Below are 25271 nucleotides of genomic sequence, written 5' to 3'. Positions count from 1 at the left end.
AGAGATGAGGAGAGAAGGGAAGAGAAGAGATGAGAAGGGAAGAGGAGAGGAGAGGAGAGGAGAGAAGAGAAGGGAAGAGGAGAGGAGAGGAGAGAAGAGAAGAGAAGAGAAGAGAAGAGAAGAGAAGAGAAGAGAAGAGAAGAGAAGAGAAGAGAAAAGGGAAGAGAAGAGAAGAGAAGAGAAGAGAAGAGAAGAGAAGAGAAGAGAAAAGGGAAGAGAAGAAGACGAAGAGAAGAGAAGAGAAGAGAAGAGAAGAGAAGAGAAGAGAAGAAGAGAAGAGAAGAGAAGAGAAGAGAAGAGAAGAGAAGAGAAGAGAAGAGAAGAGAAGAGAAGAGAAGAGAAGAGAAGAGAAGAGAAGAGAAGAGAAGGAAAAAAAAAGAAGAGTATTTCTGATTACCAGCTCAAAAGAACAGGAGAAATGAAAAGCAATGGCTTACACTGAAAAATGTGACCAAGATGATGTAGGGGAAGACACACATCTTAAAAACTGCAAGGAGGTTTTTAAGGGTGGAGTTGCCTCATTTTTGATTACTGTGCTGTCTCCTGGGGTAATTTGCATTTATTTTTTCTTAGTAGGCAGCAGCCAACATGTATGTTTAGTCATATCATATGGCTATATATGGTATATTTTGTATTTCTAAAATGATGCCTTAATATCTGTCACGCAGCCTCAATTCAAAGCCCATGGATGCTGTGCTCAAGGTGAAGCAGTTCTTTCTAGATTGTTGACTCATTTAGGCAGTGCCATGATGTTTTCAGAAAATCAGGTGGTTTGTGGAAGGAAAATTTATGTGATCTGAGAAGAAAATTAAGTTTGGGGATGTCTTCTAACTCACACATCTCTGTCATATTTCCAGTGAGAATATGTGTAGCCTGGAGACCTGGAGTATGTTGCTCTCTGATTGTCCTGCACATAGAGCCTGAAACTCCCAAATCCTCATCTTGGGAGCTGAATAGAACTCAAGCACCAGGAAGCATTTAAATTCACTTTTTTTCTTCTTTCTTAAGGTGAGTGAGACAGGAATATGACCAGAGCCACCAAGAATGGCGTATCAGTCATGCATCTGCCCTCATGTGAGATGTGGAGCTTTCAGATATCTGGTGATGATTGTACAACTGTTCAGTACCTCAGAAATCAGAAAGGGAATTTTTAAGTCTGTCCCTGTTGCTTTTCCTTCTAATAAATGCTGCTCAGCTGACCCCTGGTGCTGATCTGATCATGATGAAGTTCCAGTTAAGAAAGCTTGCAGCATAATTAGGCTAAAAGATGATTTGAAGTGGAAAATAGTTGATGAGTAACACATTTAATTTGTTTTGACTTACGAAGTGACAAAGATGTGTGTCTCATTTTCCATTAAAAACTAAGATATTTTCTCTTTACCCCCCCTTTTTTTTCAGAATGTCACTGGGAAAGCATTTGGCCCAATTCTGCAATACATGAGTAATAAGGAATCTTCTTGGTCCTGCTGAGGATTGAGTAAAACTGTAATATTAGACATTTCTGACACAAATTTCAAAAAGAAAACCTGAGAGAGACTGAAACAAGAATGATTTCTACTCAGATATTACACAAGTTGTTCCAAAAATTCTTAGCTTGACATTGAATTAATTAAGATACAGCTCTAACTGTCTTTTTTTAAAGTTGTGTAAAGTATGCCCAAAGAATTGTTATCACTTGTTATACTGGAAGGACATAAACAGAACTGTGTTGAGAAATTGTGCAAGTAGCATCTAATAAATATTGAAATTCAATGGGGACATGCAGAAAGCACTTGAGTTAAATAGGAGTAAAATCAAAAAGTGTATAAAATTCTGATAATAGGATTCAAGAAACAGTCTGAGTCAGCAAGGCCATACTGTAAAGAAAGCAGACATCATAGTGGGATATATAACCAGGAGTCTTGGATGTAAGACACATGAAGTAATACTTTGACTTTACTCGTAAGCCCTCAACCAAAGTACTGTGTCCTGGTTTTGGCAAAGCACTTCGAGAAAGTGGAGAGGGTCCAAAGGAAAGCTGGAGGAATAATCACAAGTTTAGGAAAGGCAACTCAGAGAAAGGCTGAAGGAAGAGTTGTTTAGTCTATGGAAGACTGAAGACATGCTAAAAGTTTTCAAATATGTGAAAGACTTCTGGAAAAGAGGGGATTATGAACTGTTCTCCATGGTCTTTGTGGGTAATATAATAATAGTTTAAAGATCAGCTAGGGCTAGGGGACAAATTTTCTTAGTAGTTGCCCGTAGGAATAGAAAAATCTGAGCAGATCACCCAAGAAAATGGTGGTGTTCCTATCTGGTGGGTTTAGCTTGGGTGAAGCACTGAGAGGAATGGCTGAGCTCCAATGTGAGGGACATGAGGCTGGACTTCCTGTAGCTCTTACAATCACATTTAATACCTATTTTACCACGTTTCTCTAAAAATATTCATATAAATTGTCGTTGTGTATAATCCCAGAGGAGAAAAGGCCTTGACCGTGCAGGTGGATGCAGATGAAACAAACTCCTTAGGTGAAGCACATCAGCTCTGTAAAGAAGCGGGGCCAGTGGCCGGCTCCCTTCTCCCAAACCGAACCTCCCGGGCGGGTCACCCGCCTTTCATTTGCCCTTCCCAAGCCTCCAAGGCTGACAGTAGGGCTGCCCCTTCCCGAGGCTGACTGACAGACCCCTCAGAAAGCTGACAGAACCCTCGGAAGGTTGACAGTCCTATCGGAAGGCTGAAAGAGCCCTCGGAAGGCTGACAGTCCCCTCGGGAAGCTGAGAATCCCCTCGGGAAGCTGAGAATCCCCTCAGAAGGCTGAGAATCCCCTCAGGAGGCTGACAGACCCTCAGGAGGCTGACAGCCCTCTCGGAAGGCTGACAGTCCCCTCGGGAAGCTGCTGCTCCCTCCTGCCCTCAGGGCGCTCCCGCCTCAGCTGAGGCACTCAGGGCGCAGGACACTTGGAGCCGTCAGCCCCGCCCCAGGCCCCGCCCACCCGCGTCCCCTGACCCCAGGCGTCCCATGGTAACGGTGCGCGGCGTCACTTCGGGGCTAAACCATCGCGGCGCCGGGCGGGGAGCCGGGCTGAACCGTTCACCCCGACGCTGGGAAGGAGGAGCAGAAGAAAGTTATTCCGTCCTGTCCCGTCCCGTTTCCACCTCCTCCCCCACCCGTGGCTTGCGACCGCGGCGGCTCACTTGCCAGGGCCCAGTTGCTGGAGCTGCCGCCCGCCAGCCACCCTCCCCCTTTCCTGCGTTGGTTTCGCCCCGCGTGGGCCATAGCGACGGCGGGCGCGCTGTGGGAAGATGGCGGCTCCGGCCTCGGCGGTGCGGGGGTCTCCGTGAGCCTAGCGCTCGCTCTTTTCCCCCTTCCTCTCCTCGCTCCCGCACCCCGTCCCTCCCGGCTGCCCCCCACCTCTTCTCCTTCCCCGGCAGAGGCGTAGGGACCATGTCGGACTCGGAGGAAGAGGAGAGTCTGGACCGCCAGCTCAAGCTAGTAGTGCTGGGGGACGGTACCACTGGCAAGGTCAGTGCTGGCCCCCGCCGCTCCTCTCCGTCTCCGCGGTCCCCCCCAGACCCTTTCGGTGCCTCCCCCCCTCGCTCTCCTGCTGAGGAGCGTCCAGTCTGTCGCGATACTATTGTCGCGATACCTGGCTGTTTACTCTCTCTTCAGTCCCTCCCCGTTATCTCCCCCGCCTATGTGGGGCGGGCGGCCCGGTGCTCCCAGGCGGGGGGGGGCAGAGCCGGGGCCGCCCATCTCCTTCTCCCTCCTCGGTTTCCCTTCCCCCTGGGGCTCCCCGAGAAGCTTGGTCAGCGACCAGGTGTTTACTTTTAGCAATCCGCTGTCTTTTAATAAAAAGGAGCGGGTAATAACGCAATTCCTGCCGTCCTGCGGCTTCCCCTGTCCTGCAGACCGCGCACCGGGAGTTGCCGGGACAGCCCCGGGTTGTTCTCGGTGTCGTGGGGTGTGTTTGTTGGGGTTTCCAGCACGTGGGTTCCCGGTTCCTGCCGAAAGGAGGAGCAGAGGGTGTTTTTTGGGGGGTTGGGGTTAAACTTTGGGCTCTCTTGAGTTTCGTCGTGGGAGCTGATGATATCCTGAAATGGATGGAGTGGTTCGCATCTCTCCGAGTCGCTGTTTTTCAGAGTTTGGAAACACTCTTCTGGGTTAATTTAGGTTTTGTTTGTGGCTTCTCCGTGGGTTTTCTTTTCTGTCTATAATCGACGTAATTAACGACTATTTATAAACAGTTTGTTTATAGGCAAGCTGTACTTTTTAAAAGAGAAATTTCAGCCGAAACCAGAGGAGGCAAAATGTATTCTTACCCATAGAAGCAGTCTCTGACTTTTACTTGCATGTGTAAATACCTCTTTCAATATGTATCCAGAAGCCATTTGTGAGATACATGTTAAAATAGAAATTTTATTGTATATTTGAAGACTCCTTGACTTGAAAGCAGGCAGAAAATTTGCTTGCCCCAAAGTTCAGCTGGAAAGTGGAAATATTCTTGGAGGTGGTTTAAATGAACTGCCTGCCATGAATAAAAATAAGCTCTTAGTGAAAGTACCTACATGGATTTGCTCACTTATGCAAAGCTCTAGGAAGAAACAAAACATTTTTTGTCTCCAGTGATTCCAGGCTCAGTCTGAAGTGGTATTGTATTCATCTGAGTCAGTAGATGGGCAATTCCAGGCGGCTATGTGATGAGAGCATAATAAATGCAGAGGATTGACAGCTGAAGTGCTGTTTCACTGGTAGCTATCCCCAGGAGCTTTCCATTGAAACTGAGGAATCCTTTCACTACTGCTGTTCAGCACCTTGTGGCAAGACCTCTTGCCAAACATGGATTTTCAAGCGTTCTTGAGTTTTGATGTATATTCCTGCTGGTTCCTACCTCTCACATGGGAGCTGCCACTCATTGAATCTCCTGCTGGCTCTAGGAATCCTGTGCTTCCAGTGTGGTTTATTTTGCAGCAGCTATGCTATGGTGGGCTGCTTTTCCTCCTGTCCCCCCTAGATGATGCTGTAATAGAGGCTTCTTCCAGCCATCCCGACGGCCTAGCAGCAAGCACTTGCAAGAACAGATTTATTGTAAAATCTTGTAAAAATAAAGAAGTGATTGGGTAATGGAATGGAAGGGTAAAATGTACCTCGTGCTATTTCAAGCACCTCAGAAGACTAAATCGTTGTGGTTCCTCTCCTTTCTTGGCTACTCGTTCTGCTTACTTGTTGAAACATATGCATGTCTATATGTTTTCAACTCTAAATAGCCTGCCTCACATCTGGTTCACAGCTGGTCCTTACGTGCATGGATACTTAGCCTCTCATTTAGTGTGCAAGAGATTGGTTTTTCTCTTCCCCTGTCGCTGGGATCATTGGACAGATGGAGTGTAGGAAATAATGGAATATATATTTGAAAAATTGCATCTCCTTTTTAGTGTGAGATGTTCACATTTGACTTCTTTCCATTGCTTCCACCTTGCAAGAAAAAAAAAAAAAATCTTCCACCTTCACCCCCCACCTGGGGCTGTCTGCTCTTCAGTTTTCCAGGGGGAAAAAAACCCAAAAAGTCTGTGAATCAGCTGGCTGAAGGTGAAAACTTTTCCCCCCCCCCCCCTTTATAGAAGTGATGTGGTTCAGGTTCTGTGGAAGGGTTGGTAGCAGTTTAAAAACAAATCAGTGTCAGTTCAAGCTAAGGGTAAAGTTTGTAATAGTTTGCAATTGCTCTATGAGGCAAAGGAGGGATGTTTTGCTTTCATTTGTTTGTTTTGTGGTGTTTGAAGGAATAATTGGATACTTAGAATTTCAAGGGTAGGAGTAAGCATGGCTGGAGCAAGCTTGAAGGAGAGAAGAATGAAAAGGGAAGAAGGAATGAGAGGAGTGAGACAGCAGAATCTGAAAAAGTTTTAGGGCAAAACAGAGATGGTAAGGAAATAGTGAATTGCTGAAAAAAATGGAGGGAGACAAGATTAGTTTTTAAAGAAGATAGTAACAGTGATTTTAATGAACTACACAAACTAGGAAAACCCTCTGTAAAAAATTAGAAGCAGGTACAATGTGAGATGAAAATAAACTGCAATTATTAATAGCAGTTGGCTCTTTGATTTGGGTAGTAGGAGGGAACATATATACACACAACACCCTTATGCGTTTAGATTTTAAACCAACCCACTCTTCCCAAGACAAAATAATTTTCCATTAAAATAAATAAACCAGCAGTACTAGTATAGATTTAAAAAATGACATTATAACCCAGGTATTTTTACTCTGGCTATGCACAGGTTGGCTTAATATTGAAGTATATAATGATGCTGATTTGAGATGGAAATAACTCTGATTTGCTGCTGTTGAAGAAATGTTTTGGACCCCTGGAAACAAATCTTGGAGCTGTTAATGGGAAGGGAGTTTCTGAAAAATAGGTGTGTGGCAAAGCAAAGCAGCTGAGGTTCTGTCTTTCTGGCACCCATTGCAACTGGGGCTAATGTGTGGTGGCAGAAACATCCTCCCTTTCACTTCTCTTAATAGTGGATGATCAAAATGACAGAGAGAATGCTCTCAGGAGCCAAAACGCTGACTGGAAAGCAGTGGTGTCCCAGTTTAGGGTTTTTCTAGTATGTCAGATTGTTGAGCATTGTGAAAATTGTGGATCTTGCTACACATGGGCTCAAAAGCCACGTTTGTGTTCCAGTACATGACGAGGGCTTATAGGAAAGCTGGGGAAGGGTAATGACAGGACAAGGGGTAATGGTTTTAAACTGAGTGTAGATTTAGGTTACTTATTAGGAAAAAAATTCTTCACCATAGGGTAGTAAGATTCTGGAATAGGTTACCTAGGGAAGTTCTAGATGCCCCCTTCCTGGCAGTGTCCAAGTCCAGGTTGGATGGGGCTTGGAGCAACCTGGGCTGGTGGGAGGTGTCCCTGCCCATGCAGGGGGTTGTGACTGGATGAGCTTTGGGGTCCCTTCCAACCCAAACCATTCTGTGACTCTGACCAAACCATTGTTGTCACTTTTCAGTCTGATGCAAAATTTCATCAGAGGTCCTGTGCAGATTTGCTGAGCTTCACAGACTCGTGTTTAAGGTCAAGAAGTCTTCATAATTTTCTTTTTTTTTTTTTTTTTTCAGTGAACAAGGTTCCCTCAGTTGTTGGGAGTGGGGTGGAAAGCCACTATGTTCAGATGACAGAACTCCTTCCTTTTTGTTTACAAAATACCCTGTAAGGCGAGGTTGCTGAGTGACAAATTCCCTGAGTTGGACAGTTACATGGGTTTATGCTAGTTGAAGCATTTTGTTGTTTAGCTTAGTGGGTTTTTTTTTCTCTGTCTTAAAATCCTTGCTGGTGATGATAAAGATGACTGAGAGGTGAATGTCACTGTGCTTGGAGAACAGCATTGCATTCCAGGAGGAGGTGAGGGAAGGGCTGGATTTATGTTGCTTTTTGGAAAGTGGAGTCTCAGCTGGCTGGTACACTTGGTATGTCAATGGGTATTCATGGCCTCAGAACTGTATGCTTGCATTTCACTGAAATATGGGTTTAATTTTTCTTTCTTACAGCTATATTACCATGCTACTGCTTTCTGAAAGCTTTCTTCTGTAGGATTTTACTCAATTATTGTTGGCAGGGTTTTCTCTGCAAGGTTTCATGTTGTCCTGGTGAGTAGTCAGTGTCAGAGCTGTCATTGCTTTTTCTTTTTGTTGTCTATTACTGTTTCATAAATACTGCTTTTTTTTTTTTTTTTCCCTATTTACTCACTATGTAGGTATTCAGAAACAGCTGGTCAGCAGCTTATACTGTGAGTTGTTGACACTGAAAAATAGAAGCAAGAAATTGTTTTGCCTCACCTTTGAGGTTGATTTGCATCTCTATTTGCTTCCAAGGAGCCTTCTCAAATATCCCATTGTATTCTGCACTTCAAATGCTGTCATTTCTATATATTGTTTTTTTTACTGCTGTCTTGATTGCTGTATGTTAGAACCCAAATACTTTTTTTTTGTATAAAGGGAGTTTGTAACACCAACCTTCAATAGTGTGTTGCTCTTCAGAACAACATGTAAACATCTGATTTGAAGTATTTAAGATCAATGTGTGAACCTGCCAGACTGGGTCTAATGGAAAATCAGCTCTGAAAGTTGCTGTCCTGGTTGTTTCAGTAGGGATGTGAAGGCACAGCTCCTTCCTTTTGTCATACCCCCATCTCTGGATGAATGGCTGAAATATTATGAATGGACCATAATATTTTTTAAAACTGGTAATTTATATATTTTTAACAGCTACAGCTCTACTGAACTGTGGTTATTTTTTACCTAGATGATACTTGATTTATCCTTTCAGGCAAAGCTTATGCAGAATCTTATATGGCAAGCATGGCAGAGAACAATTTTGGGATTGGAGAGAATATTTGGTACTCAAGGTACTTGAATATGCATTGACAAAACTTCTCTGTTGACTCTTGTGGAGAAATTTGACCTGTTCTTAGTATTTTGGGGATAAATGCTTTTTCTGTGAATAAATAGAGGACTCTAGTCTTGTAATCCAACACCTTCCTTTAGTTCTAACATTTATTAGAAAAAAAAATTAAAAAGGAGGTAGTCAACGATTTTCTGCTGTAAATTCCTTTGCACTGATGAGCACAGGAGAGGAAAGAGAACTCTGCCATGCTCTTGATTACTTGTTGATTATTGGTTGCTTATTAATTGAGTGTATGTTGTTTATTTTTACTAACACCCCTAGAAACCCTCAGGGAATACTGAGTGTCACAGAGTGATAAAGCTAATATTTACTGAGTCTTTGGAACAAGAAGGGAATGGTTGATTATTTAATGGGGATCTAAATTAGTGTGTTGGAGACCATAGAATACTATGATACAGCCAGATGATATTTTCATCCGTGCTCTGGGTACTGGTTACTTTTCATAAACAAAAATGTCAAGAAGACTGCGTTCCTGCAATGTTTTTATTCTTGTCTACATCCTTAAGTTCATGACAGATTAAAATGAATGTCTGTAAAGTTGATATGCAAACTACAGTGAATAAAAAGAATAATTTCTACTGATTTTTTTAGTACTACAGTCTAAATCTATATTGAATTTTATTTTGTGTGTGTTCATAGTATTACTGCCACATAGCTGTAGGCAGAAGACTCCTCTCACAATTCACTCTCTGTGGTCTTCACCCTTTTCACAGGGGTATAAAGATGTAAGCATCCTCATCCTATTTCTAGTTTATTCTATAGGCTTGAGTTCAGCAAATGAGAATGTTGCCAGAGTCCTTAATGGATTTTTTGGATTGCTTCCTAAACATCTCTTCTAGTATCAAAATATCATTTCCTACATATATGATAGTGCTAGGAATATAAATGTGATCTAGGAACAAGAAAACTGTAAATCTTGAGTTATTTCACAGGTAATTTAATAGTTGAATAAATGTCTGCCTATTCATGCTGGAGTTTTAATGCTGGAGCTCTGCTGATCATGTTTTCTTGCAGAAAAAGGAGTAAGTTGCCCTTTTTCTCTGTGTATATTTGACTTTATTTTAGAACTTTGTTATAACCATTCTATTACTAGAACTTGGCTATTCTAATTTTTCAAAAGTTATTATTTTGCTGTTGCATTTTTTAATTTTTAATATCAGTTGATGTGACTCGTTTATTCAGGTTTTGATGAACAGAAAGTTATAAAAAAATTCCTTCTATCCCATTTTGACTTTTCTCAGACAGTGTAAGGGTTTTGTCAGGCTGTTCAGCTTCCCAGCTTCCCCTCCCCCATACATATAAATACATAATCCTATTTTTTCCTGCACTTACCTTGGTTTTATATTTTAAGATATCATGTCAACAAGGGATTTGTTAGTGTACACCACTACTTTGATGTAAGATGTATTTTATCTCTACAACATTAATTTTTAATGCAGCATTTAATTTTTTTCCACAATAAAAAACTTCTTTTTCTACAGAATTGACTTTTCTTTTTTCCATTTTTTTTTTTTAACTGTATGTGGAGAACTTAAATTGATAATGAAAGAATAGAAATGCTTTGCTTTATTACTTTATGTAGGTTAATTGTGTCTCCTTTTAGTACTCTGTAGTACAACTTGATTCTTTATTAGGTCAACAGTATATATTGGTCTATATTGGTCTAATATATTGGTTTAATTTCATAAATGCACAAAATACCAATTGAAGAACTAAGTTTCAAGAGCTGTGTTTAGAAGCATGGTTCTCCAATTGTTCATTCTTAACATGAATTTAGGTTTTCCTACAAGAAAGTGCTCTTCTTATCAGACTTCATGTCATTCCTGATGTCATTTGATGCCCAGTGACAGGAACCCTGCCACACTTTGGAGCCCTTGTGGCACTCTCTACCCTGCAGATCTCTGTTCCCTCCTCCCAAAGCTGGACAGGGATCATGGTGTTCTGTTCCAGGGAAGGATCCTTGCTTTGGAAATGAACACTTTTTAAAAACTGCAAACTCTTCAGGTGTGGATTTTTGGCAGTCACTTGGATTTTTGTGTCACTCTGAGTGTGCCAATGATACTTCACACAAATCTGTGTAATATTTTTAAATCCAAATATCACAGCATCTTTTGAAGTACAAAGAAAATAAGTGCCCTGCTTTTTTTTTTACATACATTTGTAGCTTTTACCACCCATTGTGCTATGTTGTAGGTGGCTGGAATGCCTGTCAGTCCAAATCCATGAACTCTTGTCAGCCAGCATTGATTTAAAAAGTGCTTAACTGTATTTCATACTTCTGGTGTAACCTTTCCATTTAAAAGGAAAACATAATTTGGCATTGTTCTGTTTTAGACATCCTTAGCCAGACGGTTTGCCCAAGAGACATTTGGAAAACAGTACAAACAAACCCTAGGACTGGACTTCTTCTTGAAAAGGATAATGTTGCCAGGTAAGAGAGAATTGGGACTAAAACTGAAAGGTTGGGCAGCAAAAGATTTGCAGCAACAGAGTCTTCAAAGTAATGTGTACTAAGTAAGCTTTGTACAGTGCTTTTTATGGCAAGGTAAATTAGGTAAGTAAAATTAGGTAAGGTAAATTTCAGAGAAAATTTTGTTAGTTCCTTCTTTCCAGGTGGCTAAGGGTTAGGTATTAGATCTTGAAATAAAACACTAAATTCAAAGATAAGGAATTCCATCTATATTCTTGATTTCTATTATCTACATGAGTGTATTTGCTGTCCATGAGGATAGTGTAATATACAACAATGAAATGGAACTTTAAATATATTCAATGACAATGTTTGTGTGTTGAAAGAAACATTTTTGCTTTTTTTTTTTTGGAAATGAAATACACACCTTGTATTTGAGTTGTGTGAGAGAAGCATAATGCTGCTATGGAATTGCAGGGCTCTAATATGTGAATGCTGTTTTATGCAAGGCAGCATGAAATTGCTGGCATTTAATAGACCACTAAAATTTAGGGTCCCTTGGCACTCATAAAAATACAGTTTCAGCATTCAAGATGTTTCACTTCACGACGGCAAAGGAACTATTTAGATGCCAGTTGCAGCACACTGCATGGAAAATGCAGAGAAATAATGAAAGAAAAGAATAGTTGCTGGTATAAGTTTGTCTTGGAACAACTGGGGGTTTGAAAGAAGTCTTTGCATTGATTTGTGGTTGCTTAATTTTGTATTGTGGAAATATTTAAATATTACGTGTGTTTTCTTCTAGTTTTGGAAATCAGAAGGTAGAAAAAGTGTAATTATTAAAAGTTGTAGTGAGATTTGATGAAGTTGTTGGAAGTTCTATAATTCTCTCTTTTTTCCTTGTTGAGGACAAACCCAGAAATTAAGTGTTTTAGCTGTAACCTGAAGTAACAAAGAAATATATACAGATCTTTATTTAAAGATGTTAAAATTACACTGCCAGTGATTTATTGATTATGTTTATATATTTTCTTAAGTGAAACAGAATAATCTTTTCAGACTATTCCTGCATTCACTATTTTGGTTTGACCATTTTGCTGTACTTTTTTAGTGTCTGGTGAGTGATAAATTACCAAATGTTAGTACTTATTTCTCCATAAAATCAACAGAATAATTTTTTTATTGTCCTGCTCATACCTCTAAAAATACCAGTGTGCATAATACTTAACAGCAGTGCTTGCAAGTGGAATGTGTACACAAATCATGCAGTGTGCATGCTGAGAACTTGTATTTTGCAAGGTTTTTTTCCAGCTGTTAAGCATACAGAAGGTATTAGTACATTACTGGGGTTCTAAATATTCTTGTTGAGTGGAAAAGTTGGAAAGTTATCAACTATTGATTCATTCATGTTCTAGTTTATTTTGTAATAAAATCAGAATGTAGATGGAAATAATAGAATGCAGATGGAAATAGTAGCAAACCAGCAACAAAGTTTCTACATCTATTTTCCTCATTTATCACTAACAAAATAGTTACTTATGGAATTAATATTCAGGAAAAAACATTTTTCTGTCGTTTGTCATTCTGTTTTTGCCTATATATGTGCTTAGGTCTATATGGATTTATGTGCTTTATAGGTAAGCTGAACTGGTGGTGGGGTGGGAGAGGGAAGGAAGGAAGGAGTGAGGTAAAAGTTCTAAATACTGGAATGGGAAACATGACTTAAGTAGGTGGATTTTTCTAATTTTGTGATTACTTCTGGGCTTGCAGAGCTACTGTGCTTACTTGAAAGGTTAATTCATACTGCTGCACAGAAATTATAATGTGTATATCAGCAGGAAAATAAGTCTCCATTTCTCTTATTCAGTAGGAGAATTGATAAATAACTATAGTTCAGTATTTGATATAGTTCAGTATTTGATTTATTTTTTTTTCTTCTTAAAATGTAAGTGAAGATTTCAGGAGTTAAAGTTACTGATGTTTAGAATTGCACAGAAGTTTACATTAGACCACATCAGAAATGCATTTTAGCTTGTAAAATAAAGTACTGTGTTTCTGGGTTTTTTTGCTCCTTTAAAATACAAGGTGTATTTGTCTCTAGCTGTTTTAGTTACTGATGCACTTTTGCAGTGAAAAAAGCAAATACTTTATGTGGTAAAACAATATGGTTTAATACCAATTATTAAACCATTGCTTGGGTTAATTGTGATTAAACCAGTGCTTTGATTAATTTTGAACAATATGACTTTTAGGGTATGACTGCTGGCAAATTCTCTTCATGCAATTTGTTCAAAATACTTTTTTTCAAATGCAAAGCAATTTCAGTGTATTTAGTGATGCAAAATCTTGTATAGTCTGGGTGCAACCACAGTGGAGATTCTGCTGCTTAAATACTGAATCTGTTAGTTTGTGGGTCTGCTGATAGGAATTCTTAAGAGCCATAGTCCCAATACTTTCAGGAAGGTTGTGGGTGCAGTCCAGTAAACAGGATTCTTCTGTTGAAAGGATTTTTTTTAAAAGTCATCAGTGCAAAAAGTGGCTAGACTCTTGTTTTTAATTCCATCTTGGCTGTGCAGCACTTTAAGTAAGGTTAACCAATGCACCAAGTACATTTATTTCTGCAGGATCATTGCTGAATCAGTGGCTTCATACCAGAACCAGCCCAATACCTGCACTGTGTTGCCTCAGTTGTTTTAATTCTACACTTGTGTGCATTATTTTCTACAGAATAAAGAAGTGCTAGTGAGTTTTTTTGATCCTTATCAGTGTGTTACATAATACTTTTATAGGATTCTTTTTTTTTTATATGTTAACCTTGTTTCTAAGAGCTATTTTACTATGGATAGCTTCCTTTTGGGTTTTTTGCCATTCTCCAGTTTGTGAGTTACTCTTAAATCCATGAAAAAAACCAGATTTCAAAATCCTTGGCAGAAAACATCATGCTACTATCATAGCTGTTAATTAAATGTTTGTTAGGCAGATTGTCTGGAGATTTTCCTTCTCAGAATATTCTCAGAATTCCTTTTCAGAATAATCCTAACATTCTTTTTTTTCTCCTCAAAATCAATCAGAGCACAAAGCAAATATTAGAGTTCCTAGTTAAAAAGAAGGGGAAAATGAAATATTTTCCACTGGACATGGTCAGTGTGAATTTCAGTTGTTAGTGAGGTCTCAATCAAGAAACTATTTACCTTATAGGAACATTGCAACCTTTTTTTCCAAGTTTCTTTTTTTTTTTTTTTAAGCAAATAATTCATATTAGACCATTTATTTTAACTCCCTGCATTAAAGTCTCTCAGATAATGTGACACTCATCCAGATACTAAGCCCAGTATGCTGTGCATGATTTCTACTTCTAGGAGGAATAATGAAGTTATAATTTTTTTAAAGCATTTGAAGACAAAATCAGGAATCTGAAAACTGTTTTGGTTTGAAAGTGATAATATTTAGAATTTTTTTTTTCCAAATAGGTGGTATGAATGACATGGTGAAGTTTCACTGGAATTAATACAACTGAGGGAGGGATAGAATACTGCAACATGATGAGAGTTTGAGCATGTTTTTTTTTATAAACCCAGAGTATTTCAGATTAAGGATTCTCCAGTTCATCTGTGCCAGGTGCTTTAAAGAAAACTTTCCTGCATTGTTTGCAGTCACTTATGCTCTGGGCTTTACAAACATTATTAATTACATAGTATGTGTATTAACACATACTTATTAATATAGTTATTAATACATAGTATGTGCACTGTTAATGCAAATAATGTTTGCCTTTATTGAACTGGAGTGTTTAGAATGCATTTATTAAGCTCCATGTAGAAATTTTGATTTTAGTATTAGGCAAAAATCAGCATAGCTCAAAAGTATTACAAAGATATTGTTAAATGTTCTTTATGTATCTGAGACCTGATCAGCACTTTCAGAAATCTGTGTATTTAACCAGATTAAAGCAAGATGCATGATAAAAATAAAATGTGGTATATTTAATACCACAAGTAGCATACATTCAGCTGTATTGTTCTGATTTGCTGTTTATATTCAATGAGTGCTGGAGCATATTTCTGTGGAGCATGCTCCCTCCCAGAACTAGTGGGTGTTAGGTATAAAACATTGGCTGAATAGATCACACTGTGCAAAATAAGATTTTTAATAACATAAAATAGCAGGACAAAATATTGTGTACTTTATTTACTTGACTTTCAGTTGTTGTGATGTGGAACTTGTTGAAATTAAAAAAAAATTAGGAGTAAAATTAGCAGGCAGTTACAATTATCTATGAGTATGAAGAATTGTTAGTAACATGATACCTGAATTGTATGTAGATTAGAAAACTATTAATCTGAATTAATTAATTAATTAGAAAACTATTAATACTTTCTGTATTAGTTTGGTGCTTCCAGGTAATGAGAACAGTTTTGAGAACAGTCCTCACCATGGAAAATGGGCCAGATGCTACATTAATATATTTGCATGCATGTGGTGCCATAGATTGCTCTGTGTATGTTTAGTCTGGGGGTTTCTGAGTTGTTGTAGGATATCTTGTAGGATGTCTTGTAGGATATTAAATGCTCTGTATTTACACAGATTTTTTTGTTCCTTTGTTTTTGCAAACCTGTTAGCAGTTTCAGCAAAAGTTAAAGACTGTTGAGAACAGAAATGAGCTGTTCTTGGTGTAAATTCTTTAAAGATAAAATTATGTAAATCCAGTTTAGTTGCCTGCTTTATGCTGGTGAGTGAGGGGAATAGTCATAGTTTGCATCCTCAACTAAGATGTGTGTCAGTATTTCCATTTTTGAAACTGTCAGCTTTCTAATTCTCCAGCTTTGTAGTACTAAGGGCATCACTCCCAAAATGCAGTCACTGTGCAGGTTTTCCCCACTTCTAGATTTGTAAAGAGCTGGGGAAGAAGAGCATGAATATGAAATAATGTGGTGAAATTGGGATTAATTGTGCTACTTTTCAATTCCAAGTACATTCTCTGTAAAGATTTATGTGTTTCTTCAGTGTAGTATAATATATTTTTTCTGGTCAGGAATATCATAATTTCTGCAGTTCCTATTCTTTTCTGTTAATATTAAGTTTCTAGCTATAGTTTTACTGCATCTTAATTCCTTGCCTGGGCAAAATTGACTTTTTTCCAAATGCTACATCTTTGTGTTGAAGTTTAGTTACTATTTAGTGTATACTTGCTGTGGATATGTCAGAGCTGTATTGTCTGCTGTGCCAATACACATTTAATTTTATTTGTATCCATTTTTTCCAGGATATACATTATCTGTACAATTTTCTTTTTCAGGAAATTTGAATGTTACTCTTCAAGTGTGGGATGTAGGGGGGCAAACGATAGGAGGCAAAATGCTGGATAAATACATCTATGGAGCTCAGGTACAGTATAAATGATGAGAATTGTATCTATAAAAATTACATAAAATTCATTGAAACTTTGCTCTTAAAATTAAGCATCTCTTATAAATTGTTGTAGTGTATATTTGGAAAATATGTTGGCTCTTGAAGCTTAATTGCTATTAATATGAAAGTTTAATTTTGCTTTGTAGTTAATTTTCTCAAGCTGCCCTAAAGCAAGGGTGTGCATTTATAGATCTGAGTAACTCTGAAGAACAGATGTATGGTTCCATTCTTTGTGTCTTTGTGTCCTGAGTTGAGAAAAGCAATCACAGTAAATGTAAAAGCTATGTGGATATCCACATGGTAGATATAGTGGCTGCTTTTAGAACAGATGCCTCCTGGGGAAAAAGAAGTAGAAGGAGGAAATTAAGAGCAATCCTACACTATTAAACTCATGCATGCAACTGAGGTTATAAGAGGGCAAACAAAAAAAGGCAACTAGGTAGCTAAATATTTTTGCAGAACTCTTATCCAACAAAAATTAATTTTATCTTGAGGTTAACTAAGCAACTTCAAGTGAATGGTAGGATTAAGAGCTAAATATTTTAAGAGTGTCTTTTACTATGAGATGATTTAGCAGGATGCCAAACCTCTTAACATGAGTGATCCTAAAATGTATTCTGTTCTTTAATTTGCATTTTGTAATGAGAACAATAGGCATAATGTTTTATTATATAATGTTATATTTACCTGAAAACAAAGGCACCTATTTTTCCCCCAGTACTTTAAGCAGTAGAAATGTGGCATTCTAGAACCTTTCTTGGGCAGAAGCCTTGTACTCATAAGTGCAGGACAGTAATGGCTGGTTAAGGAGATTGGGTTTTATTACTTAATAGGATAAAGATAAATTTGTCCATTTAATATTTCCAACTTTCAAAGAATACCAAAATGTTTTAATTGTTGCATATATTTTATAGCAGTCTCTTAGTTTTAATAAAATAATTTTGCTACCCTGTCAAAGATCTACCAAGCAGCAGGAGAAAGTGGCTTCCATGACAGGGAAAGTGATTAAGCACAAATTGTTTCATGTGCCTGAAGTAAACTCAGTGAAAGAAATAAAAGGCTTTTAGCTTTTTTCTGTATTGAATTTGATGATAAACTTAGGAATTTCTTATCAGCAAGAGCAGGTCAAAAAGCTAATTCCAGTTCCCCAGAAAAGTGAAAAACTTGACATCAATATTCCTGAAGTTAAAAAAGTTTGATTTTTAGTCTTTTTGTGCATATTAACCACAAAAGCCTGCATCTAGTCTCTTTCTGTTTCATCCTTCCCCCACCTCAACCTTAACTAATTTTTTTTAATGAGCTAATGGCTGTTTTCTCTCTCACTGCTGGCATGTATTGCCAATGTCTGTAATGGGCTTCTTCTCATTAAAGGTGACTTCTAACACGTTTTTCTATTAGCTTTGTAACAGCACCTGTTAGAGACTCATAAAACAATATTTTCATCTGTTCATGAAACACCATGAATAATTGGGAAAGATGCTGCTTTCAGGTTATTTCTAAGCAGAAGATTATTTCACATTGGGCTTGGAATGATAGAATGGTTTGGGCTAGAAAGGACCTTTACAGATCCATGTAGTTCCAGCTCCTCTCAAGGGCAGGGACACCTCCCACCAGCCCAGGTGGTTCCGAGCACCATCCAGCCTGGCCTTGGACACTGCCAGGGATGGGGCAGCCACAGATTCTGTGGCAGGTTCCCATATTCTTTAGGGGTTGGTGCTGGGGTTATGGCTTTAATTCATTCTTTAAACAACGAAGCAAAACATCTGAAAATGACACTAAACTGGGGAGTAATGGTGATTATACTGGAGAGTGGGGGATGCCATTGAGGGAGATGATGACCAACTGGAGGAATGGCCCAACAGAAGCTTTGTGAAGTTCACTGAAGGCAAACACAGAGTCCTGTGCCTGGGACAGAATCCCAATGTTTAGGTTGGAAGAGACCTCCAAGATCATCCAGTCCAACACCATAATCTAACTACTAAAGCAGAATGATCTTATGCAGGCTGGGAATCTCTTGAATCAACTGGAGAGCATCCAGTGAAAGGCCATGAAGGTGGTTAATGGACTGGAGCATCTCTATGAGGAGAGGCAAAGAGAATTGGGATGGCTCAACCTGGAGAAGAGATGTTTTGGGGAGGCTTTTGTTCAGTCATACTAAAATCAGTCATAGGATGAGGGCAGCTGAGGATAAGCCTGAAGAAGAAAACATTTGGTTCTAATTAAGTTTTTCTGTAAACTTCTTTATTGTGACAAATCTTAACATAAACTTGACACCTTTTAAATGTTGATTGTCTGGTGTGAATATATTACCTGGCTGCAGCACTTCTGTAATAGCACTGCTGCTGTTTAGTGATATTTCAGAACTGCTTCCATCTCATACCTGTAATTGCTGCCCCTGCATAAATACCTAATGTAAAGTATTTTTAAGAGCTGGTGTACATTACCTCATAAATTGTCTTTTTAGTAGAATGAGTACTGAAGAATCTACATTCTCTAGAGCCCAGCAAATGATTTCTGCAGTACTTTTGAAAATGTCATTCCCAACCAAAAAGCACTCACCTCTGCCCTGTTGTAGGCAAAATGTCTCTCTGTGGGAAAGATGATGTATTTCATCTATGTATTTAATCTAAGCTATGATTTATGGGTTTTTTTGCATCCCTAACATCATGCCTGACATCTTTGTTTCTCAAGTATATCAAATATTGACAAGAATAAATATGAGCAGGAAAGGATATGAATTAGGGGCAATGTTTTATATCATGGAAAAGGAGACCAAAAAGAAGGTAGGTGAGCTCTACCTGTGAACTTTCTTTAGTGGTTTATTTTGCAATAAATCCATCATTAATAATATTATTTCTTCCATAGTGTAGGTAGGCTGCAGTTGTCTAGAGGATATATAGGAGAGTAACATTTTCATGGAGACTTAATACCCACCTTAAATCAACCTTAAATGCTCAGATTCTGTTAACTTTATCTTGCATCTATCTGATTAAACTCTAAGTTGGGGCCAAACAGAGCCTGAAAAACTTGAAAAATCTTTTCAATTGCATAGGAGTCATTGAACCATCTAAGTTTTTATACATTGTATTGTTTTTTTAAGAATATTCTTGAAAATTTCATGTGAGGAACAGTGTGCAATTGCAGGGATTTTTTTTTTTTTTTCAAGATGTGAATTCCATGAGAAAATGCAACAAGCACTTCTGACTTTATTCCTCATTTACAAGATATTTTATTAGGGTGTGGTGGAAAGCAGGAGGAGAAATCTCATTAATTTAGAGAAGTGATTTGTGAGAGCTGATCTTAGAATTATGGAGGGGCAAGAAGTTGGGCATTTGGGCTGTTAAGAGGCTGTAATTCATAATATTGGATCTAAGCTCTGAGGAATCCTTGGTAATGTCAGTTCTGAGTCTTTGTTGCTTGTAGCCTGGCCTGAAACCTCTGAAGTATATGGGGCTCCCTTCTTTTTGACTTCTAACCACATTCTTAGTTTCATCTTTGAAAACTTAAAGCTTGCCAGTACTTCTTGCTTGTCTTCTACATCAGGGAAAGAAGGGATCTCCCCAAAGGAGAGCAGAGGCATGACAGGCAATGTGTAGAAAAGTACAACTGAACTGCTTTTATATTTTTTTTTTCCAAAAAATGGAACAGTGAAGCTACAAACAATATTAACTGAACTAACAGTAAAGCTGCAATTTGATTTTTATCTTACTATTTGTGTGAGGTGCTTTTGGGCTTTTTCATAAAGCAAATGAAGTTTGGAAAATTTCTAGTAAAACTCATTGTGTTCTTTACTGAATTGCCATTTCTTTTCTACCCTTGTGGTTCAGTTACCATCTGAACCTGGAATACATGAGATGCAGGAGCAATATTGTAATAAAATGTGTTCTTTACAGAAGCTTATAATTACTCATCAAAATACACAATTCATTATTTGTTAGTGCTGTTTTTTTATAGTAATAATTTAAACTGATGTAAATTTGACCATGTTAAAATACTTTTACAACCTGTAACACTTAAAATGCATCTTTTTATTTAGGGTATTCTTTTGGTTTATGATATTACCAACGGCCAGAGCTTTGAAAACTTAGAAGACTGGTATAATGCAGTCAAAAAAGTGAATGAAGACTCAGAAACACAGCCACTTATGGCTCTGGTTGGAAATAAAAGTAAGTTATTCATATTTCATTATTAATTGAAATGCTCTGAATGTTGTTCTCTATTGAAGAAGTGGCACAGGGCAGAAATCTTTAATAAAATATAACTAAATACATTCTGTTGTTATGGCATATAGATGACATATGTGGATATATCTGTGCTCTGGATTGGGGCATTTAGGTGGAGGGATTTGCTGCATCTTGCTCTGCCTGATCTGCAGCCTCTCTACCTGTGTTTTCTTTTACTTGGAGAGCAGCACAGAGGAGTAGAGAGATCTCTCTCACCCATGTTTGAATTTGATAGGGCTTCAGGATATAGCCATGGCTTGCATCTAGAATGGAGAACTGGGAAGCATTCCTGGAACTAAAAAGCAGGTATATTTCATGGTTCTGTCTATCACAAGACTGCTAAATTAAGTACTGGTATATATTTTTTAAATTAACTGCACTTCACACTTTGCATAATATTTAGAGTTGCTTATTAAGCTGTATTTGCATGCTATTTCTACTACTCCACATGAGGTCACTTTCTGTTGTCCTGGGATTTTTTTACCCTGCCCTCTTTTTGATGATGTGTGATATAATTATTTTCTTCTGGCCACCAAAATTTGCCATGTTAAATAAGCATCACCTAGCTGATTTCCTCATTAGATGGGTACCAGATTCCCCCATTTCCAGCTAAGAAATCTTATGGAAAAAATCCTTATTAGCACATCTGAGGTCTTGGTCCTTCCTTTCTTTTTCTGTTGAAGGTGGTAAAAGCAGCATAAAGCAACTTTGGAAACACATACAGAATTTTTAAAGCAACATGGATGTTTTTTTTTAAGCAACAAAACCCAGATTTTTAAATTTTTTTTTATTTTTCAAATAAGTCTTGTCCATGTCAGCATGTCTGAATCATGAAAAAACCTGAAAAAAGCTTTACCTAGCAAGTTAGTATTGTTTAAAAACACTTGAAAACAATGTAGAGTCAATGCTTTTATTCAGAACCATTAACTACAGTATTGCTACTGTAATGCTTGAACATTTTATGATATTAATTATGAAAGACTACTTATTTTGTGGGAAGAAAACATAGAAGCTCTTAAGAGTTACAATATATAAATAGCACTTCTGAAAGCATAACATAGACAGTGTTGTACTGCTAGACCAGAGTCAATAATACAGATTCTGTTGAAATTCAAATGAAAAGTATTTTTCACTGATTTATATTTTGCCCCAAAGTTGGACTTCCTAGCTGGAGTTCTGCAAATCTTACGAAGTATTTACAGTTAGATACACTGCAACACAGGATAAATAATGTTCTTTTGCTGGAACAACACCTCAGAGGCAGAAAATTAGATAGTAGTTTGTATTTGAAGGGGTTTATATACCTTATATGTAATAAGGTTTATATACCTTATATACCTTTATATATACCTTAAGCATATATGTGGTTTTTTTTTTGTATATATGCCTGCTATTCAATAATATCCAAATATTATTCCTTGTGAGCATCTGCAAATAGAATATGGTTTCATAGGTGAGTTTCCAGATAAAGGCTGACACTGACTAGTGGTAGCTCTTTAATTTTATAAAAAAAACAGCCAAAAAGCAACAGTGTGTTTGCTACCTTATTTTCCCTCAAAAGCTGTGTTTAAAGTAAAAAACCAAACTATTTCTTTACCTTGATCCTGAGGAAGTTTGTTGCACATGTCTAGCATGCAAGGGATGCTGCTTACAGAGGTAAATTTTTTTTGCTTTATTTTTATTTCAGCATCATAAAAACCAAGCTTTTAAAAGTGTATTGCTTTTCTGAGTTCTGTAATAGAAGCAGAATCTCTAGGAGAGCTTCCACCTCAATTCTTTGGTGGCCTGTGAGAGGTAAATAATCAGGCTCCTATTGTTACATAAACAGAAAACAAGGTAAGTTTATATATTAAAAGATGATGTTGATTTTTGTGTGTTATGAGAGGATAAAGCTATCAGTGCCAACAAGGTTTTCAGGTGGAATCACTGTGTTCAGTCTAGCTCAGCTTTACTCAGTGTGAAGACTCATACACAATGCAAGAACAACAATATGTTTAAAAGCAAGAAAAGCCATTTTATGAATTGATGCTATTTGACTTCATGTATCATATAGGAGAAATCATTTTTCATCAGTTCCTGTCTAATGATTGTACTTGTTTCTTGAGCTATGCATGTCTTCTAGGAAGATATCTAGAGAAATTATTCTAATGCTTTGCTTTCTTTCTGAAAAAGGCTTAAAAAAATGCCAAGAATGCAGTTGTTTTAATTCATAGCAACTGGAAAGTACTGGACCAGTTTTTAGATTGCTAGATAAAAATTGGGAAGCCCATCTGAAACCATCCACATTGAAACCTTGGTTTAAATTTGGCACTGCTCTGCTGGGTATACTGAGTTTGGGCGTAGGCTCTCATTTTACCATTTCATTTGCTAATACTCTCTGAAATAAATGAGTATTTTTCTGGTTTGGGTATATATATGTTGTATATTTGCTGTAGTGCTTCAGAAATAGGAAGAAAGCCATAGTTTAAAAAAATAAAGTTTAGAAGAACACAAATTTTTCTTCTGAAATACAGAAAACTGTATACATGAACTCTATTAGGTGCAAATCATTTCCTTGGGTGATTTTGTCACTGAATGTGAAGTATTAGAGGTATGGCAATATATGGTGCATAATTGTGTACTACCTGTTAAATTGTCTCTGAAACTCCATCATTTATTAATGTTTTCTTGTATCTATTAACATTCTGTTAAATGTCTTAAGTTTGCAGGAATTTCTGCAGCATTCCACCACTTAAAGTTTCTACATGCAAAGCTCCAACCAGTCTCCAGTCATCCATCAGAAATGAATTTGCAGATTATTAGAGTACTATGAATAGAGATTCCCTAAATTCCCTAAACTTTCCTACTCCTCTCTCTTTTTTTTTTTTTTATTCTGTCTCTTTTGTGGTCACCTAAAATGGAGGCCTGTCAGTACCACTAATTTATTAAAAGTAACTGGGAAAACAAGAGCATCAAAAATGCAGTCATCTGTTGTGAAAGCTGAGATTGATTTAAGGGGACTGTCTTCCTTTTAGGTCCTTATTTTATTTTTCATTCTTTGTTCCTTCTCACAGGTTTTTTTTCCATAGCCTGATCTATGTATTTTCTCAGAAAGAGTAGAAAACTGATTTAAGATTTAGCCCACATCGGTTTCCTACACTTATGTCCAATTGTCAGTTAATTCCTTATCATTACATAGATTTTTTTTTGTTTGTGCATTTGATAACCAACAAAAAAAATTGTAAAATTTAATGTAGAATATTAATTGGAAATCACAAAGTGTGAATAATCCTAAAATCTACGGTTGGTGTTGAATCTTAAATTTGACTTTACTTTTAAATTCCTTTACAGTATTTTGATCTTATTTAATATGCAGTATATTGGAAGTGTGCTTCTTTATGTGGTGCTAATCTTGCTTAAATTGCATGATAAATAAGGGAGTAAACCTTGTTCAGATTAATAAATGCTTTTGAGTTTCAGGGCAGTAACTTGAAACTTTTATAAATACGTTGCTGTCAGATAATTTGACTTGTATAGATAATAGAAATTAATAAGAAGAAATTGTATAATAGAAATTAAACTAGTTATCAAATAAATTAATTGTGTTTCATGCCCTTAGGATCTTTGTTTGAATTTGGTATTGGCAAAGTTCAGTGATTACAGTGGATCCTCTTGTGAATCAGAGGTTTTGCTGTTTTGTGTGAGTGATGTGTTTCTTTCCTTTCTACCTCCACTACTTTCTATATTTTCCTCTGCACTAATCTCTAAGCAGACTCCTCAAGTGTTGTACCAACGTTTTCAGGGGATATATTGTAAACAAAAATTAACCCAGGTTGCATGGGAGCTGCACTCACTTGGATTTATGGCTCCCAAGATGCTCTTAGGGCCGTGGTTATCTGTGGCTTATACGGGGGGTAGGAATTATCAGGTACCAGTGTGTAGTGGATGGATGAATGATTTCTGTTCTTAGAGATATTAACCAGATCCACTCCTCAATAAAGACTAATAACTCAGATTTTTAAACAGGCTTCATGACAGATGAGGGCACAGAGCAGAATGCATCAACACTAATTAAGAATGTTGACCGGTTGTTCGTCTCTGCTGTGATTAATTGATCTTGGAGTGCTATCCCTGAAGAGGAAGTGAGATGCTGTTCCATTGGGAAGTTTAAAGGTTACATTTTAGTGTACCCTTTAACCTGCATCTACATACAACACCAAATGTTTTGACCTGCCTTATCTGAGCTCAGAAACAAACATTTTTTAGCCCAGATACAAATGACTGGTGTACTGTGTGCTAAGATGAATCTGGCTGGTAACAGGCTTACCCAGTCTGCTTTTGGACTCCTATTACTGCCTTATACACTTACTATCCCCAGTGGTACTCAGAAAATTTCTTACTTCTTCATTAATACTAATTCTGAGATTCATGCTTACTAAAATTCAGAACTATGCATTCATTCTCTGGGCCCACCCAACCTCTCCAGCTGTTTTCTGTTCTTGTTTCCTGTGGGCTTGCACTTGTTAGGTCCTTCACGTGCAATGAAGACAAACATTGAGCAGCAAATGCAAAGATCCCTGTTTTTATATTTTATACCTGATTAAACTGAAGTTCCTGCATGCCTGACAGCAGGTCCAGTCACCTGAGCTTCACACATGCTCCTGGGATTGGAGGGTAAACTACTTATATGTAGAGACTCCCTTAAAAAGAAAACCTTGTCTTGTGCTATGCTCAATTTACCAACTCATTTGAATAAATATAGAATGCTACCCTGTTCTAAAATATGTATAGAATGTTTGTCTCAAC

At 37.7% G+C, this 25271-nt stretch overlaps 1 protein-coding gene across 2 annotated transcripts in view; it reads left to right on the top strand.

The window, feature by feature from the left end:
- The first annotated feature begins 3245 nt into the window (after positions 1 to 3245).
- The window catches only part of RAB28 (RAB28, member RAS oncogene family), a 62183-nt gene continuing 40157 nt past the window's right edge, over positions 3246 to 25271 (top strand). For both annotated transcript variants that reach the window (XM_030449770.1, XM_030449771.1), the window contains exons 1-4: positions 3246 to 3502; positions 10779 to 10875; positions 16151 to 16239; positions 20300 to 20429. In XM_030449770.1, coding sequence (XP_030305630.1) covers positions 3425 to 3502; positions 10779 to 10875; positions 16151 to 16239; positions 20300 to 20429 — 394 coding nt within the window. In that variant the 5' untranslated portion in view covers positions 3246 to 3424. The remainder of the gene's footprint in view (positions 3503 to 10778; positions 10876 to 16150; positions 16240 to 20299; positions 20430 to 25271) is intronic.

This window comes from Calypte anna, chromosome 4A (assembly GCF_003957555.1).
Source record: "Calypte anna isolate BGI_N300 chromosome 4A, bCalAnn1_v1.p, whole genome shotgun sequence".
Taxonomy (NCBI): domain Eukaryota; kingdom Metazoa; phylum Chordata; class Aves; order Apodiformes; family Trochilidae; genus Calypte; species Calypte anna.
Note: the sequence above shows the minus strand (reverse complement) of the source record. Positions and strands in the feature narration are given on the sequence as shown.